Source organism: Hermetia illucens, chromosome 6 (genome assembly GCF_905115235.1).
Source record: "Hermetia illucens chromosome 6, iHerIll2.2.curated.20191125, whole genome shotgun sequence".
Classification (NCBI taxonomy): Eukaryota; Metazoa; Arthropoda; class Insecta; order Diptera; family Stratiomyidae; genus Hermetia; species Hermetia illucens.
In genome coordinates, this window is record NC_051854.1 from 86,633,463 (window position 1) to 86,649,757 (window position 16,295).

General features: G+C 42.9%; 2 protein-coding genes across 2 annotated transcripts; both read left to right on the forward strand.

Annotated features, from left to right (window-relative positions):
• The first annotated feature begins 1,458 nt into the window (after positions 1–1,458).
• On the forward strand, positions 1,459–2,549 carry LOC119659510 (chromosome partition protein Smc-like). Its single transcript, XM_038067640.1, has 2 exons — positions 1,459–1,571; positions 1,727–2,549. The coding sequence occupies exons 1-2, from the start codon at positions 1,535–1,537 to the stop codon at positions 2,470–2,472; spliced, it is 783 nt and encodes a 260-aa protein (XP_037923568.1). The 5' UTR covers positions 1,459–1,534; the 3' UTR covers positions 2,473–2,549.
• Positions 2,550–14,863: 12,314 nt separating this feature from the next.
• On the forward strand, positions 14,864–16,042 carry LOC119659493. The gene is made up of 2 exons (XM_038067611.1): positions 14,864–15,016; positions 15,186–16,042. Exons 1-2 carry the CDS (start codon positions 14,884–14,886, stop codon positions 16,001–16,003), a joined length of 951 nt encoding a protein of 316 aa, XP_037923539.1. The 5' UTR covers positions 14,864–14,883; the 3' UTR covers positions 16,004–16,042.
• The last annotated feature ends 253 nt before the right edge of the window (positions 16,043–16,295 follow it).

Below are 16,295 nucleotides of genomic sequence, written 5' to 3' on the forward strand. Positions count from 1 at the left end.
CGGTTGACAGCGTGGTTCAACGCTCCCGCTCAGACAGGGGCCGCGTATAGCAGGATCGACCTCACCACTCCCGCGATGAGTAGCCTGCGACTATACTTCGGCCCTCCCAACTTAAGGCATCATCCTTGCAAGGAATGAGCTGGCATTTGCTGCCTTCTCTCGCGCATAATCCAAGTGTCCCTTGAAACTCAGCTTGGCATCGATCATCACCCCCAGGTATTTGACAACCGATTTTGAGACGACCTCACGATTACCAACCTGGATGGTAACCGTGTTGTTCTTCCTACGGTTGGTAATGAGGACCGCCTCCGTCTTTTCGTCCACCAGGTCCAGCTTGGCCATTCGTAACCATAACTTGATGGTATGAATGGCTTCATTTGCATAAAGCTCCACGTCCTCGGGATGCTTTGCAATAGCAACTACCGCCAAGTCGTCCGCAAAACCAATCAGCGTTGTCTCCTCCGGCACGCGAAGGCCAAGCACTCCGTAGTACATTATGTTCCACAGCAGCGGTCCCAATACAGAACCTTGAGGCACACCTGCCGCCACAATGTACTCCTTCGGCCCGTCGTCCGTCTCGTACCAGAGAAGTATGTCCGAAAAGTAACTCTCGATGAGCCGAGCCAAGTAGCTAGCCCCAGCCCCAGTTGGCCAAGTTAAAAGCATTTTTGACATCAAGCGTCACCAGAGCACAGCATTTGCCCATGGCCATTGCATTTCGAGCCAATTCCACGACCTTTGCTACTGCATCGACCGTAGAACGGGCTCGCCGAAACCCATATTGCCGCTCTGAAAGAGAGCTCGTACAGGGTGTGGCTTCACCACTAACTACCGGTCTTGGTAGACGAGAGGCTTGGCCCCTGGAAAGCCACACATCACCCTAGAAATAGCTCCCTCTCGGAGAGAGATAGGTTGGTCCCAGGGAGCTATATTCCGCGTCAGTATATCCTGTAGGGCACTGCTTGAGGTGGTAACCGGCACAAGCTTTCATCTGGGTTGAAGAAAGCGGACTTTCCCTTTCCATGTTCAACCTGACACACAATGCATTTCAATTATAAAAAAAAAATATTACATTATTTGCGGACAAGCCATTGGAATTTCTGCAACGAATTGCTACTGAAATAATTAATCGAATCATGAAATCAGATCGGCAATCGTCACATAACTATAGCCCGAAGCTAGAAGATTCCACCATTGTCTCTTGGAATTTATTTCTTCAACTGCGTTGGATGCTTTGCTTGCCTGTGAAACTGGTGACGCATGGATTCGTATCAAATCTGCTGCGTATGTAATATGCAGAATTTCATTAAAGATTGATATATGTACATAATATGAATTTGAGTATTCATGTTCAACAAAGATGTTTATTTTCGAAATTTTCACCATTGTTTCACGGAATATTTAATTAGAATTTTCCCACTTAAATTTAATTAAATCAAGTGCTTCTGGATTATAAATTTGGGAGAATTCAGGGGAAAAGTATCAATCTGTGCCTATTTTTCGAATAAGTAACAACAAGTAACTAATAGATACCATGAAATTTCTAATAACCTTTGTGGTAGTGCTTTTTGGTAATAAAATCTTATTATCAATTTTAAGAAAAGATATTATTAAAAAAGTTTAAATTCCTAATTTTCTTGCTATAAATTCATAAAAATTATTACAAATATTTTGAACAAGCTGTATGAACTGTAACTAAAGTGTCCATTATCTCTTTTACGTACAGGTGCCGTAAATGCTAATATCATTATCAAATACGAGGACGGAGATATTCATGAAAGTCATGGTAAAAACTACAACTCGATTGGTAGCAGCGGACTCCGAACTATTGCGCAAGGATCAGCCCATCAAGCAAACTCAGCTGTAGCTCAACAACATGCTGCCGCCCGTCAAGCTTCCTACGTTGCGAAAAGTACCCTAGCTCAAGCCGCTGTTCAAGCCGCCGCCACTGCCCAAGCGGCCCTTGCTGGCAAGACCGTCTTGCTCCAGAACATTGAACAGCAAGCTGCCGAAGCTGAAGCCTCCCTTCATGGTGAATTGGCTCAACTGGAAACCGCTCGGGAAGCCAGCGCAAAGACATCAGCTGCAGTTCATGAGGCTAAATCTCATGTTAACATTTTGACCAGTGCCGCCAACAGTGCTCAACAAGTGTTAGAACAAAATCAAATTGTGGCTCAGGCTATAGCCAGTTTGCTCTCATCTCAAACTGAAGCTGCTTCGGAAGCCAAGTCTCGTTTACTTGCCATAACTGCCCAGTTAGAAGCTGTTCGTGCTGATTTCGCTGCGACCAAACACGCTGCTGAAAAAGCTTCTGCATCTGCTCAAGAGGCCCAAGGCAACGCTGCTGCCGCTGCTGCCAATGCTGCCCATGAACTTGAATCTGCCGCCCTTGCTAACGCCCATGGAGCTGATATTGATGACTCCTACAGCCAAGGAATCGATATCCACCATAACCTCTCCTACCAACATTGATGTCATTAAAAGCTCTACCATGACTAAAATTTTGGAATTTCAGGTGTATCTTGCTCTATTATTAAATTGTTAAAAATATATATATAATGATAATAAGTGCTCATATTAATTCAAAAATTACGAAAATCCATTAGGGATAAAGCAACAAAACAGAAGTTCAGAGAGCTCTTCAGCTATTAGCTTCTATCCCCTATCTTGTCCTACCCTTCCGCATGCTATGGTTTCAACTAAAGAAATTCGCTATAGATTGGAGTTCCGCTGTCCCACATCGAAGATCTAATCAGTTGGGGCACATCGTAATCAACAGGAGTTGCCTTCCTCAAAAGGCAACGCTTGTTTTATAGAGGCTTCTGCTAAATCGCAGAGGCACAAAACATCCACTATCCAAACTCAGTACGGACCGCTTTCATATCCAGCTCCTCACTGGAAAAGGTGTACTGTTGATCGAAAGACATATCATATACACATATCTTGAACAGTAACCCAGAAATCATTCGTGAACACCATGAAAAGTACTTTTGCCCTGACGCTATTCGCGTTGTTTGTTACATTCCAAAGGAGCGACTGCGTAATCCTAGATGCAAATTAAAAGATTCAAGACCTTCTACTGGGAGTGGTTTGAGAATCAGTTTAATACAATCGTATATCATCCGATGAAGTTCTACCTCTGCTAGATGCAATCTGTGGCGGTTTGCGAAATTGCGAGGTTGGAAAAAAGATCATCCGGGATGACCAAGATCAACCACTAGGACGAATTGAAAGTTCGCCCGCAGCCGAGTATACTACTGAAGTGCCCCGTCAACACGCAGTGGGGAGTGGTCTGTGAAATGTCGAAATGCCAGACCGCTTTAGTACCATAACGTTCGGATTTAATATGGAGGACTACTTGGCAATGTCCAATGTTAGTCCAAAACAGGAATACCGTGGTGACCAAAGGATGTACGGGCTTAGGCGTGTTGGAAAGCCTGCACCCGTAACAGAAGACTAACTTCTGCCAATAGTCCTCGTACATATGTCCATATTCGTATCTGAAAAATCGATTCTTATACTGAGCATTTCCTAAGATGCACTACGTGGTCACGTTCTCTTCAGATTTACCAAAGCCATGCAATTCGTCGGAATGCCTGCTTGGGAGACGCCTCTCTAAATCTTCGCCCTGCTGCGTCAACTTGCGCAGGTCACCAACCGTACTAGCTGGAAAGCTGAGAATTGGGCTTTGAACGCTGAATATCAGCCAAGAATTCGACCAAATAGTCTCCCATTAAGGAACGCACAGCTTTAACCCTGGGTGTGGCTTTGCATCAGTTCAAGGATATCCCAGTCATCTTATGGGTCCCAAAACTGTTGGCGAAAAACCTCACGAAAAGAAGTTAACCCGATTCATTCCTAGGACTATTGATATCGCCCATAACAATTTGCTGATTTACCTTAGAAAAAGGGTGCACAACATCCTAAATCCCCGTGTAAGGTTGAGTCAGTCAATGGTTTCACGCTGGAAAGGAACTGGCTGAAGGGCAAAGGTATTAGTGCACCACCAAAACCAGCTCCTAGGATACGATGATAGCATGGACATAATCCACACAATCCACACAGTTCTTCATATCCTTACAAATTATCCTCAGGTGCAAATCTGTCGTCAAGTCTGTGAAGGTATCTATTTTTGTGTGTCACGATAGCTGAATGGCACAAGGCTGTCGTACGGAAGGTCGCGGTTCAAATTTCAGAGATGGCAGAGGGATTTGTATCGTGATTTGAAGTCGGATACCAGTCAACTCAGCTGTAAATGAGTACCTGAGTCAAGTCAGGGTAATAATCTCAGGCGAGAGCAATGCTGACCACATTGCCTCCTACAGTGTACTGTAGTGCATCGTTACGGTCTTTAATAAAATGCTCTAACACACTTCAAGGCCCCGATCCAATATGGATTGTTGTGCTAACGATTATTATTTTTATTATTATTATTATCTATTTTGGTGCCTGATACACAGAACGCATATTCATCCTGGGCGGAAGGGCAGGATTTCTTCTTCTGACCTCGTGCCATCGTCATTCAGCGAGGTGTGCCGAAGAGTTGGACTCAAACGAGCTGAAGTGATCTAACGGAAAGACGGGGAGCGGCGATGTTAGACTGATTTGGAATAATCTCGATGTAATATGTTTCTGTCAAAACGAACAAGGCGCTCACTCTTCCCTCCAGCGTTGTCCGACTAGTGGAAAAAAGGCTTCAGCTTGTCTAAGAAGACTGTCTTGGAGCTGCTTCTGATATCCAATCAGAACGCATGTTCCCCACGCTCAGGGTCTTATGAGGGTTTATACTTCGAGCTACCTAGGGGTGTTGACTGCTGGCTGTGCATAAAGGGATGGCAGTGGCTGGGTAATTGTAGATTCGCACCGTACACCAGATCAGCAAAGCTGGCAACGAGCTCTTCGCTGCTGGCTGTATGGAAGCCGAACAGAAAGAAAGGCAAGCACTGTATGCAAGATGACTCGTCGCGGGCCATAATGGCTACCTTCAGCGTCCGATATCAATGTTGTAGCACCTCATTGAACTTCGGATGGTATGCGGTTGTCCGTTGGCGTTTGCATTTAAGGAGCTTTCCGAGCTCTAAGAAAAGAGTGGATTCGAATTGCATTTGCTGGTCTGTAATGATTCCTTGTCCGACTGGTGGAGTGCGAAAGACTTCCTCACGAAGAGCGGTTGAATATATGGATTAGCTTCCTTTTCGGAAATCGGGCAGTTAATAGAACTTATGAAACAGGCACAATCACTGTCAGCGGCAGTGATCTGCCCAGAACTGAGCGATTTAAATACCTCGGGTCAGCGCTATCAGCCAATGGAGAGCTGCGTTATGAAATTGCTTCACGCATTAACGCAACCTGGATGAAGTGGCGTTCCACAACTGGTGTCCTTTGTGATCGACGTATCAACGAACGTCTCAAATCTAAAATTTACCGCAATGTCGTCCGTCCAGTCGCTCTCTATGGTTCTGAGTGTTGGCCGACCATAAAAGACAATGAACGGCGTCTTGCGGTAATGGAGACGAAGATGCTACGTTGGACTAGTGGCGTCACACGTTTAGATCACGTCCGAAATGAGGATATCCGCGATCGTTATGGGGTTGCACCGATCGTGGAAAAGTTGCGAGAGAGGCGTCTTCGATGGTATGGTCACGCAATTCGTGCAAACGAGAGTTCACTTGCAAAGATTGGTCTGAACATCGAAGTCGATGGTAAACGACCAAAAGGCAGACCTAAGCAACGGTGGCTTGATACGCTGGATGGGGATTTGAAAGCGTCGAGATTGCACCCAGATCAGGCATTCGATAGAGCCAAATGGCGAAGCCGATCACGACGAGCCGACTCCGCTTGTGAACGGGACAAAGGCTGAAGAAAAAAAAGAAGAATAGAACTTATGATTGGGGTCCAACTATAAGTTCTGAAGAACTGCGTCATCCTTCTGGGCCACAACGATTGCCGAAAAAACGAATGCGGCTGGAGTGTTGATTTTGGGGGAGTGTCAAAACAGTAGCGCCTACCAGCTGTTCTTTGGTTGTTTTATGCATTTGGACGGTTCCTGAAGACCGCACAACCTCTGACGATTTGTTGGTCTTGGCACCAGACAGAAAGGTGTGTGGAGATGGTGAGCGACTTTGGGAAGGTATCGACGGTTACGGTAGCCAACAACCTTCTAACGTTTTTGACCATATTTGGGAGCGGAAAGCCTACGATCACTTACACCTTGTCTGGATCGTCAGGCGTGATGGAATCATCATCATCAACGGTGCAACAACCGGTATCCGGTCTAGGTCTGGCTTAATAAAGAACTCTAAACATACCGAGGTCCACCAATTCGATATCCCAAAAAGCTGTCTGGCATCCTGGTCCACGCCTTACACACTTTCCAGGTTGGATGATCCTCATCCATAGGAATTACCCGCCCACCGCAACCTATTCAACTCAATTTTATCTACAACCAAACAGTAATCGTATCGCTCATAATTTCTGTCGTTACGGAATCGGGGACCAAAAATTGTTCAGAGGATTTTTCTCTAGAACTTGTCCAAGAGTTGTTAAAAACCCAAGTCTCCGAGGAATACCTAAGGATAAAGCAAGAAAATTGTTTTGTACATTAAGAACTTTGACCCTTTGAAGGGGTTTTTGTAAAGACTAAAAATCACTGAGGAAGAGAGCAACTAGTCCCGACATATTCCTCATGTAGAAAACAAAATTTAGTCTTTTATTTCCACAGTTTTTGCAATCTGAAATAGGCTCTGTCGGCAGTAAACAACCGTTCGCGGATTTCATAGTCGCAGCTTTTATCGGTTGCCATTTTCGACCTTTATAAAAGGAATTATCAACGGTCTCAAAGTTGTATTCCCTATCTTTATTGTTTCCGTTTGACCAGTGGAATTTGATGTTGCTGGTTGTTTGGTCTTTGGTGCTGACGTATATTTCGTCTTGCCTTGCCGAATGGTCTCGAAAGTGGGAGTATTTTCATCTGGCCTCAAACATCCGTCATGGTCAGCCATGGTCAGTCTTTTCAATTTCGTCGGGATACCGAATTCTCTCATGGCTGTGTAAATCGATGAAAATATGGTGCAACTGATGTCCATATTCCAGCACAGAAAAAATCTGTCCTGTTGGTGATTTGCCTGGAGTGAAGCCTCTCTGGTATGGGCCAATGATGTTCTGGGCGTATGGGGCTACCTGACCTACAATATATCTTATAGATGGTACCCAGCAACGTGATAACCCTATAATTGCTGCACTGCGAGATGTATGGCATAGATAATACTTCTCTGCCAGTCGTCAGGCTGTCCCACATCTTGAGCATAAGTTTATGAAGTGCTTGGTGTAATCGGTTGCTTCCATATTTAACCAATTCGGCTGTAATTCCATCGGCTTCTTCTACACTTGGTGGTGTCAACATCTGCCCGATAGATGGCGACCTTCAATCAACTCGTGGTTAATTTGCTTGAAGGTGGTCCTGTCTCGTACTTCCAACAGCCATTTCGTGTGACACTAATGACTAATTCGTAGTCCGTTATCATTGGTACCCTTATGTCAGCTATGGGAGCCAACGTATCGCTTGAATACGAGCTCCATCTCTACTTGCTCTACTTGACTATTAAAATCTCTTAGTATGAATATGATATCATATCTGATACAGGATTCTAGCGTTCGTTCCACTGCCTCGTAGATGGTATCCTTGTCCGACTATGAAGTCTCCTCTGTTGGGACGTGGACGTTAATCAGGTTTATATTTCTGAATTTGCTTCTCATGCGCAGAGTGCATTGTCTTTCGCTTATGTTTTCGAAGCGGAAACTGCCAAGAAATTGACTGTGCTACTGGAGAAATCTACACTGCTCAACGTTAAAAGTTAGGCCATTGTCAAGAGCAGAGATAGTGATTTTGCGGTATTTTGAAGGAGTGCGCGAATGCATGGTGTTGTTTACCTAGATTTAAATTTTCCCTAATGATCTAAAAAAAGGTGAGGGTCAGGGACCTACTATAGTGACATTGAAAGTCTGCGCCTAATATGCGACACTGCTGTTCGCTAAAATAAAGCGGTACGAGAAAGTCTTACGTAAAGGGGGCTTTACACGCAACGATACATTGTAGCAATTTATCGTAACGATCAGATTGTTACAATTTATCGTTGTGTGTAAACGGGAGATTGTAGCGATTTATTGGGATTGGAGTTGGAGTGGATGGTTGATGCCGGCCGGCATCAATTTCTGGGAATCGTAACGATTCTTCACCTTTCTCACCAAACAACCGATGTACAGCGACAGCAACACTACTTCCTCCATGGTTAAAGCTTTTATAAAGACTGGGGGGTCGATGTAGGGTGACATTTGACAAGAAATCGTTACAATTAGCGTAGCGTGTAAACAGTGCTCTACTCTTTCGATTTGTTGGAGCGATAAATCGTTCAATGAATTGTTACGAGTTATCGTTGCGTGTAAAGCCCCCTTAAGGCCAGATTCAAATCTACTTACCTGTAAGTGCAATTTGTTGGCTCTGGCGACGGGGAAGACTGAGGTCGTTGCTGGGTGTCATCTATAAGATATTCTTCGCTATATTCGCTGGAGCGGATGGCCCCTTACGCTCAAAACATTATCGACACATACAGTGGAGATACCGGGAGTTGGTCGCTGCGGGTAGAAAGGTTTCGTATTCACCTGCAATAAAATTTCATTCATATATTGCCAAACTCCAAGATATACATATGTATATACATATCAAAGACAAATATGACCACATTCTAAATAAGCAAACATTGCCCATTACCATATACTCATGCAAATATGCATATATTATCGATGTACGAATCTAAATTGATATAACGCATCTTCACGCGTTTCTACCTTATCCCGTACTCAAAAGCATACACATGTATGGATAGGTTCTGAAAACGAGAGCGGTTTCACTTTTGGGGCACACATTTGGTACCCTCAATCCCCTATGCTTCACCCACTATCAGAAATAAGATCATTTTCAAAAAGCACTAGTCGAGCCCTTTCATTTGATACTGAACATGACCATATTCTGTGAAAAAAAAATGTTACACCCCCCTTTCACATGTATAGGGAGCCAACTCCACATAAAATGGCGCCACTTTTATTGATATCGAATTGGTGGACCTTCGCACAAAACGGGGATGTCAGTATTTGGAGGGAGAAGTATTTTGAAGCCTAGATTTCGTATAAATTCACCATTGTGATTTTGTTCAGATTTTTCGGTTGGATTGTTTGTGGGAACGGAACTTTCTAGATGTTTGGGGGCACATATTTTGATCTCTCACTCCCGTGTGTTTCACGCGCTATTAGAAATAATATCAGTTTCGAAAAGTACTAAACAAACTCTTTCGTTTGATACCCCATATGTCTATGCAAAAAAAAATCTTCAACTTTGGATAAATCCCTGAAATGTTAACGTGATAAATGGTTTGTTTTTAATATAGCAAAATTAAATATTCATAAAAATATAAACATAAACACTAAAAAAGTTGCACATTTCTCAGAGTATTGGTTTTAGAAAGCTCAGAAAAACTTTATTACAGACAAAATTTTAACGAGAGAGTATCAGATATAAGAGACAAGTATAAAAAAATTTCCCCATTTTCACAGCATCATTGCAGAATTGGATGGAAAATTTTTCGCAAGATAATTTTGGAACGGCCGTACCTTATTAATTTTACATGAAAAATTTTCTGATCAAATTAATTATTATGTGTGTGTCAACTCAACTGGAAAATGGTGTTAATTTAATTCTGACAAGCTTTTATCATTTTAAAATTATAAACTCTGGAAAAAAGGAGATTTTTATGAATTCTAGACTTGCAAACCTCTTTAAGGAAAGGGTAGAAAAATGTTTTGAGCGCAGAGTAAAAGGAACCACTGCAGTTTTATAACCGAACTGCAGAGTTAGAGAAAATCCGGCGTATGCAGAAAGTCCACTTCCAAAAATAATTTTTTTAATCACAAAAAAAAAATTGAAAGTGAAACATGCAAGAAGCCTGCGAAAATGGAAGTTTTAGCCAATTTTTTACAATTTCGAAATTCTGAACAAAAGGAAGCCTCTTCAAATCATTCAATTTTCATTAGGTCGTAAGTTCTGGGGCTTCAACTTATTTTCATGCGCACGATAGTTTAGATATCGCCCCTTTGTGTCTAATTTCCATAATAATATACAAATATGTAGAACTCACCGGAATAAGAATTCTATCTCTATTTGAAAACCATTACAGAATCGAGTGTTCATATGACGGAATACGTTTTAAGCTATATTCATACCATTCAGCAGGTAGCGTGCACACAAAAGTGGTTTCATATGCAGAGAGCAACACGAACTTTGATTAAAATTTCGCGAAAAAAGTAATATTGCGATAAAGTTGTTCCTTTTTTAGCTGCGAATTTATCATCACCTTAGATAAATGAACGAATGATTACTATGTCATGCATGCGGCCGGGGCTGATTATGCTTCAGAGTAAAGCTGCATAATTCGGCAAGTCCTCACACGACCTTCTTGCGGTGACCGCTGGAAACCGTCTTCGGATGGGCCAAGAGGGTGTATAGCCTGGGCCAAAGTGGAGCAGTATACGCCGAGGAATGTGGCAGTTTCAAATAAAAGCTTACCCTGACGGCCGGGCTAGCCAGGGGGGACATTCTTCTCGAACTACTAGTGGGACCAAGACTGGACTCAATTAACAATAAAAAAACAAACCGACAAGAGAAGAAGAGGTGGTGATACCAGGTGCATCATCGGAGGACGAGCTGCTGGCATCCAGGAGGCAGTAGCCGTCGAGAGCAGTATAATTGGTGCCACTTGCAGCAAAGCTGTGCTGAAAGCAACCGACTTTCTAACTGTCAAGCGATTGTTGAGGAATATAACAGCAAACGCCTGGCAGACGGACAGAATGTGAAACACACCGGTAAGTAGCAATAGCCAACCGACGAGCCACGAACTATGAAACCCTTCAGAGACGTCGCCTGGAGTCACTTCCGTGTGGTGTTGGCGAAATGCAATTCCGCTAGTGACCTGAGGTGTGGACCAGCGTTGATGCCAGGCTGTCAGAAATGGTCATTGAGCATTTCCTGGGCGCCAAAGGCGAACACACGGAATTCATCCCCTGCTTTGATTCCTCTTAGGTGGTTCGTGGGTTTCACATTATAGCTTATGAGGACTAACTCTCCAGGGAATTTCTCGGTTTGTGCGCCATTAATATCAGCGACGCCTGGAAGGGTGTAAAGATCAAAGTCATCCACTACGACGAGATTCCCACTAGACCGGTCGCTCACATCGGTTTGCCGAAGATCCGCATGGATAAGGACTAATTCGCCCAGTCCCTACGCCTTCAAAACCCCAGGATTCCCATGGACGACTAGGTAGTTATGAAGGAGGAGGAACCCCAGACAAATACAAGAGCCTTGGATCGAAAGCGAGCGAAACATCAAAGTACTCCAACGTAACTATTATAATTTATATTCCACAAAATAGGAGACACTAATCAGAACAGACCTAGAGCATGTATCCCCGCGAAGAAGGGCGAAGGGCACGCTATTCTGTGCCCGAACCTGAGTCCCAGCAACCTAGTCGTAGTCAAACTGGAGCAAGCGGGGGCAGAGAACGTGTATATTTCCCCGGCTTACACGACCGATCATCTCCGCAGAAGAACTGCAAAATTTGATGGGCTGGGACGCCAATGCAAGGCATACACTTGGGAGCAGCTCGAAAATCAACGAAAGAGGTGAGTCATTCTTTGATTCTATTATTAATACTAAATCTTCGTCATGTAAATAAAAACAAACAAACAAACTGCGTAAACTGCCATGATTGGCACTACAAATGAACTGGAGTCGAAGGTTGGGACTCCAGAAAAGGCATTCGATACCCCCTTTCAAGTCTCGTGCCCTGCTAAATACAGCAAGAAGGCACTGCCACCGTGGTGGAATGAAGATCTCTCCAACCTCAGGAAATTGACCAGGGAAATCTGCTACATTCATAAATATTATCAAGCATTAAAGGACAGCCTAAAAGCTAAAAAGACTGCATAAAAGAACTTGCGAATCTGCGAAGCCCAGTAAGATTTTTGTCCAAGGAACATAGGAACCCATCCTTTCTTAAAACGTCCTGAACTCCTTGGAGGTGTCCTTATGCTGCGAGAATAGTGTTGTATAGGCGTCCTTATTGTGTTACTTGTATTTTCTTAGGATAAGCTTCTCAATAGTTGAGGATTATACCCATTCTTCAATTCTTCATAGCGGTGTCAATAATATGCTGTCGTTCTTATTGAAGCCGTATTCCAAAAGAGGTTATGTGATCAGTCGGTGAATTATGCAATTACAAGCTGTCATTTTTTGGGAAAATGTATTGTGCAAAGCTGCTGGTATCGCTCCCTGCGTTGCTTTAGTCTTACAGTATATCGCGAACTTAAGCTTCCCGCTAGAGTTGACGATATTCAGATCTAGGAATGGTAGAGCCTCATTCTCTTCTACCTCTAGTGTAAACTCGATTTTATGATAAATCTTGTTTATCCTAACGCAACACAATAGGCCCGTCTATACACCACTATTCTCGCTGCATAAGGAGGCTACCACGAGACAGATAAGTGTCCCGCATTCCTACCTATTTAACAACATCTGAAATTGTATAAAAAAGTTTCAACTGGAAGTCTGGAACTGGAAGGTTCGACTAGGTCGAGGTTCGTCGACCTTGCGGAATTTACTGAGAAGCATCAAGGATCCTTTGGCAGCGGAGGAAAAAGCAGGAACTACCGAATAACATGCAGCGACTGTAATAAGATATATATAGGACAGACTAAACGCCTGATAACGAGTAGATTTAATGAACACATCAAGGAAGTGGTAAGTAGTGTTTGCAAACAAAAGTCGTATATAAGATCATCAATTGCAGCGCACATAGTCGAAGAAGGTCATATCATTCAACGGGAAAATCTTGAGATCTAGCGTCATATAAAGCGAACGAGAACCTTGGACCCTTGAAAAAGTTTAGACATTTTGAGAGAAGATGCGACGCGGTTATTAAACACAGATTCAGGTAACTGCCCCTCGAAATGAATAAGACTCACCGCGGTAATTAACGGGCAATTAGGTTCATAGTTTAGAAAAGTTTTAAAAGTACTTTAAGTAATTAGTCAATAAGTATAAAGTATATGTATATATTTACAATGAAAACTAAAGATTGTAGTTTGGAGGAGGTTACCCTTGTCTATCAATTTTATGCTAGACTACAAATACCAGACAATAATCTAATCTCATTGAACTGAGGATTAAGCAAGTCCGTATGCTTGCAGGAGAACCTTTGCAAAGAAATGGGGTCTTCCGTTGGCAATGGTTCTCTTGATGTACACAGTTGTGGTGCGTCGCATCCGACGTACGCAGGCTTTGAAAGAAAAGTGCAATAAAATAAGCTTAAAAGGATTCAAAGAACCACGTGTGCCGGTGCTACCGGGACCCTGTAGTCCTGCCCGGCAGATGCTCTTAATGCATTCCTGCATCTCCTCCCTTTAGACCTCCACATTAAATACGTTGCAGCGCGCAGTGCCGTCTGACTACGTAGACGAAGTACCTCGAGAAATCTTGGCATTACTCTCGGACTATGCCATACGCAAGCTGAAGAGGGGAGAAGCGAACTGACGGGTTGGCCAGACGGGGCATACTCTTGGCAGTCCTTCGGCAGGTACAGCCGGTGTCCCCCTGGCGACTGTCGAGGGGGGTATCTACTCGCACTACTTAGCAGCCGCGGATCTCAGATGGTGTAGGCTCACCATCTGTGCCAAGTCAAGGAGAATTTGGCCCGCTTATAACAAAATCTGATTACGAGAGCTCCTGTGCCAGGGACGTGGAAATGCATATAATATTATGGCGGTCTGCACAGAGCACCGGCCCATACCTGACCATGCCGGAGGGGTGTATATGGGTAATACCTTTCTTCCACCATACAAATTTAAGCCGGGGGAGGAGTCTTCTTGGCTTCTACGATGCCGTGTCTGACATGCTCCGTGTTGCATACGGAACGCCTGCTACTGGATCATATGAATATTCTGATAGTAAATGTATGGGAGAATCCTTCTGTGTCTGACACGTTCAGTGCTGGACACGTTAGTAGCTGAATAGTATGCATACTTTCATCTGCAACTACTGAGATGACCGTCAAATTAGTTATAAGACCATCACATTGTTCGTCACAATATTGTTAGTAATTGCACTGCCTTGAGAGTGATATTCTCTTTCATTTACGAGTTCGCTCTCTGCATGAAGAAAACCCCACCAACCGTTTGGGGTTAGGTAGTCACTACTAGTTATCACTACTGGATCCAAGTTTCCCTTCTATCTCTTCATTTTTTGATAGTGAGTGCCTTTCATATATGACCATCAGATACTATCGTCGCTTCTGCAGATCTTTTCGTTGGGTTTCCATCATATTCAGAGTTCATCGCAATCCATATCTGAAATTAATTTTATATTACCATTAACAAAAGTCATCTTCATCAAAATTTTGTTTTTCTTCGCAAGTGATGCCACTTAATTTCAAGGTCGAACCCCAGGTCAACTAAAATAAGGGGCTCGCCATTTTACTAATGATGAGATGAATTTTTCTACATTTTTAACATTTTGCAGTTTTTATAAATAAGGTGTAGTGATTGTTTAGGTTAATCAAGCTTTAGTGCTACTTAAACTGTATCACATGCTAAATTATTTAGTCAACAAGAAAATTGACAGTGGACCATTATCTGCATAAATTTTATCCTCATCTGAATAGTTTCAAAACTGTGATAAGCATTTTTTTAAATATTCCACTTCTTTTTTTTTTGCATAAAAAAAGCAAAATGACCTTTTTCCAGCGTCTGCAACGAAAAGATTAATTTAAATTTTTGTATAAAATGAACCGACTGAAATTGTCAATATGTCATTCAGATTTTAGATACCTTTTATTAAATACAAGCGGGTGTACGCGTTCTTTAGAAACTATCTTCAAAATGAAAATTTTAGCAGTAATTTTTGTGACAGTTTTTGGTAATTAATTTTGTGTTTCGGTTTTAAGTTAAATAAATCTATAACGTCTTGAAGAGCTAGTTGATGTATCTTTCCTGTTATGAATACTAAAATTTCAAACCATTACTAAGCAAAATATTATCTATCTATATTCGGTTGCGATCTAATTCTCAATATATATCTGTTGTAGGTGTTGCTATTGCCGGGAAAGTGAAAACAGTGAACAAGAGATATGATAGCGACTTTGAATCACAAGCTGTTTTTGAGGACCCACATAGTCTCCAAATCGCCGATATATCAGCACATCACTATGAAGCAAATAAAGGATTTAGTGTCGGAAGTGGATTACGTTCAATTGCTCAAGGTTCTGCTGACCAAGCGAATTCGGCTGTTTTGAATCAACTCGCTGCCGCTCAGCAGGCAGCCTATGTTGCGCAAACCACGCTCGCTCAATCGGCAATTCAAGCTGCCTCAACCGCCTTGGCCGCTCTGGCTGGAAAAGAAGTCCTTGTGGAAAATCTCGAACACCAAGTAAGCGATGCACACCATTCACTTGAAGCTGAGATTGCACAACTGGAAATTTCAAAGAAATCTGCTATAATCGCTAAAGAAGCTGCTGCTCAAGCCGCTAAACATGTAGCTGTTCTTACCGCGGCACTAAATAGCGCACAAGCCGCTGCTGAACATTCTGAACGTGCCGCTAACCACGCTGAAGCAGAACTCGCTTCGCAAACTGCCATGGTTGGTAAGGCCAAGGGACGTCTCGATTCGATTGCTCAAAAACTTCATGCAGCTCAAATTGACTTTGAAGCCACCAAAGAGGCTGCAGGAAAGGCCACTGCTGCTGCTCAGGAGGCACAGAGCAATGCCGCTCAAGCGGGTGCATATGCTTCCGCTAAACTGACAGAATCGGTAGAACATTCGATTCTCATTCATCCGACCCCAACTGTCATTGCAGAAACAATTGAAGAAGCTGCTGTTCATCTAAAGCATAAGAGGGCCAACTGATTTGTTTTTTTTATATTTTCTATATTAAATTATTATTTTGTATTTAAAATTATTTTGTTTTTATTGACAAACATATAGCTTTCAACTGATCCGTATTCGTATAAAAAATGCGACGACTATGCCCATCGGTGTCAATTCCTGGCAATGTGCTTCAACTTCATGATTTATCGAGAAGTTTACACTCTTCCTCTAACGCTCGTTCATGTAGCTCTCGAGGAACGAACTCAAATGCCATGTATGACCAAGCCACTACCAATTTTTCGTCTCATCAACACGACGAGGGGTGTCTGGC

Bases quoted from the DNA above. Each gene is read 5' to 3' on its own strand.
- LOC119659510 (XM_038067640.1), top strand. From the start codon at position 1,535: ATGAAATTTCTAATAACCTTTGTGGTAGTGCTTTTTG. The intron at 1,572-1,726 runs GTAATAAAATCT...TTTTACGTACAG, and splicing joins CTTTGTGGTAGTGCTTTTTG to GTGCCGTAAATGCTAATATC.
- LOC119659493 (XM_038067611.1), top strand. From the start codon at position 14,884: ATGAACCGACTGAAATTGTCAATATGTCATTCAGATTTTAGATACCTT. The intron at 15,017-15,185 runs GTAATTAATTTT...TATCTGTTGTAG, and splicing joins AATTTTTGTGACAGTTTTTG to GTGTTGCTATTGCCGGGAAA.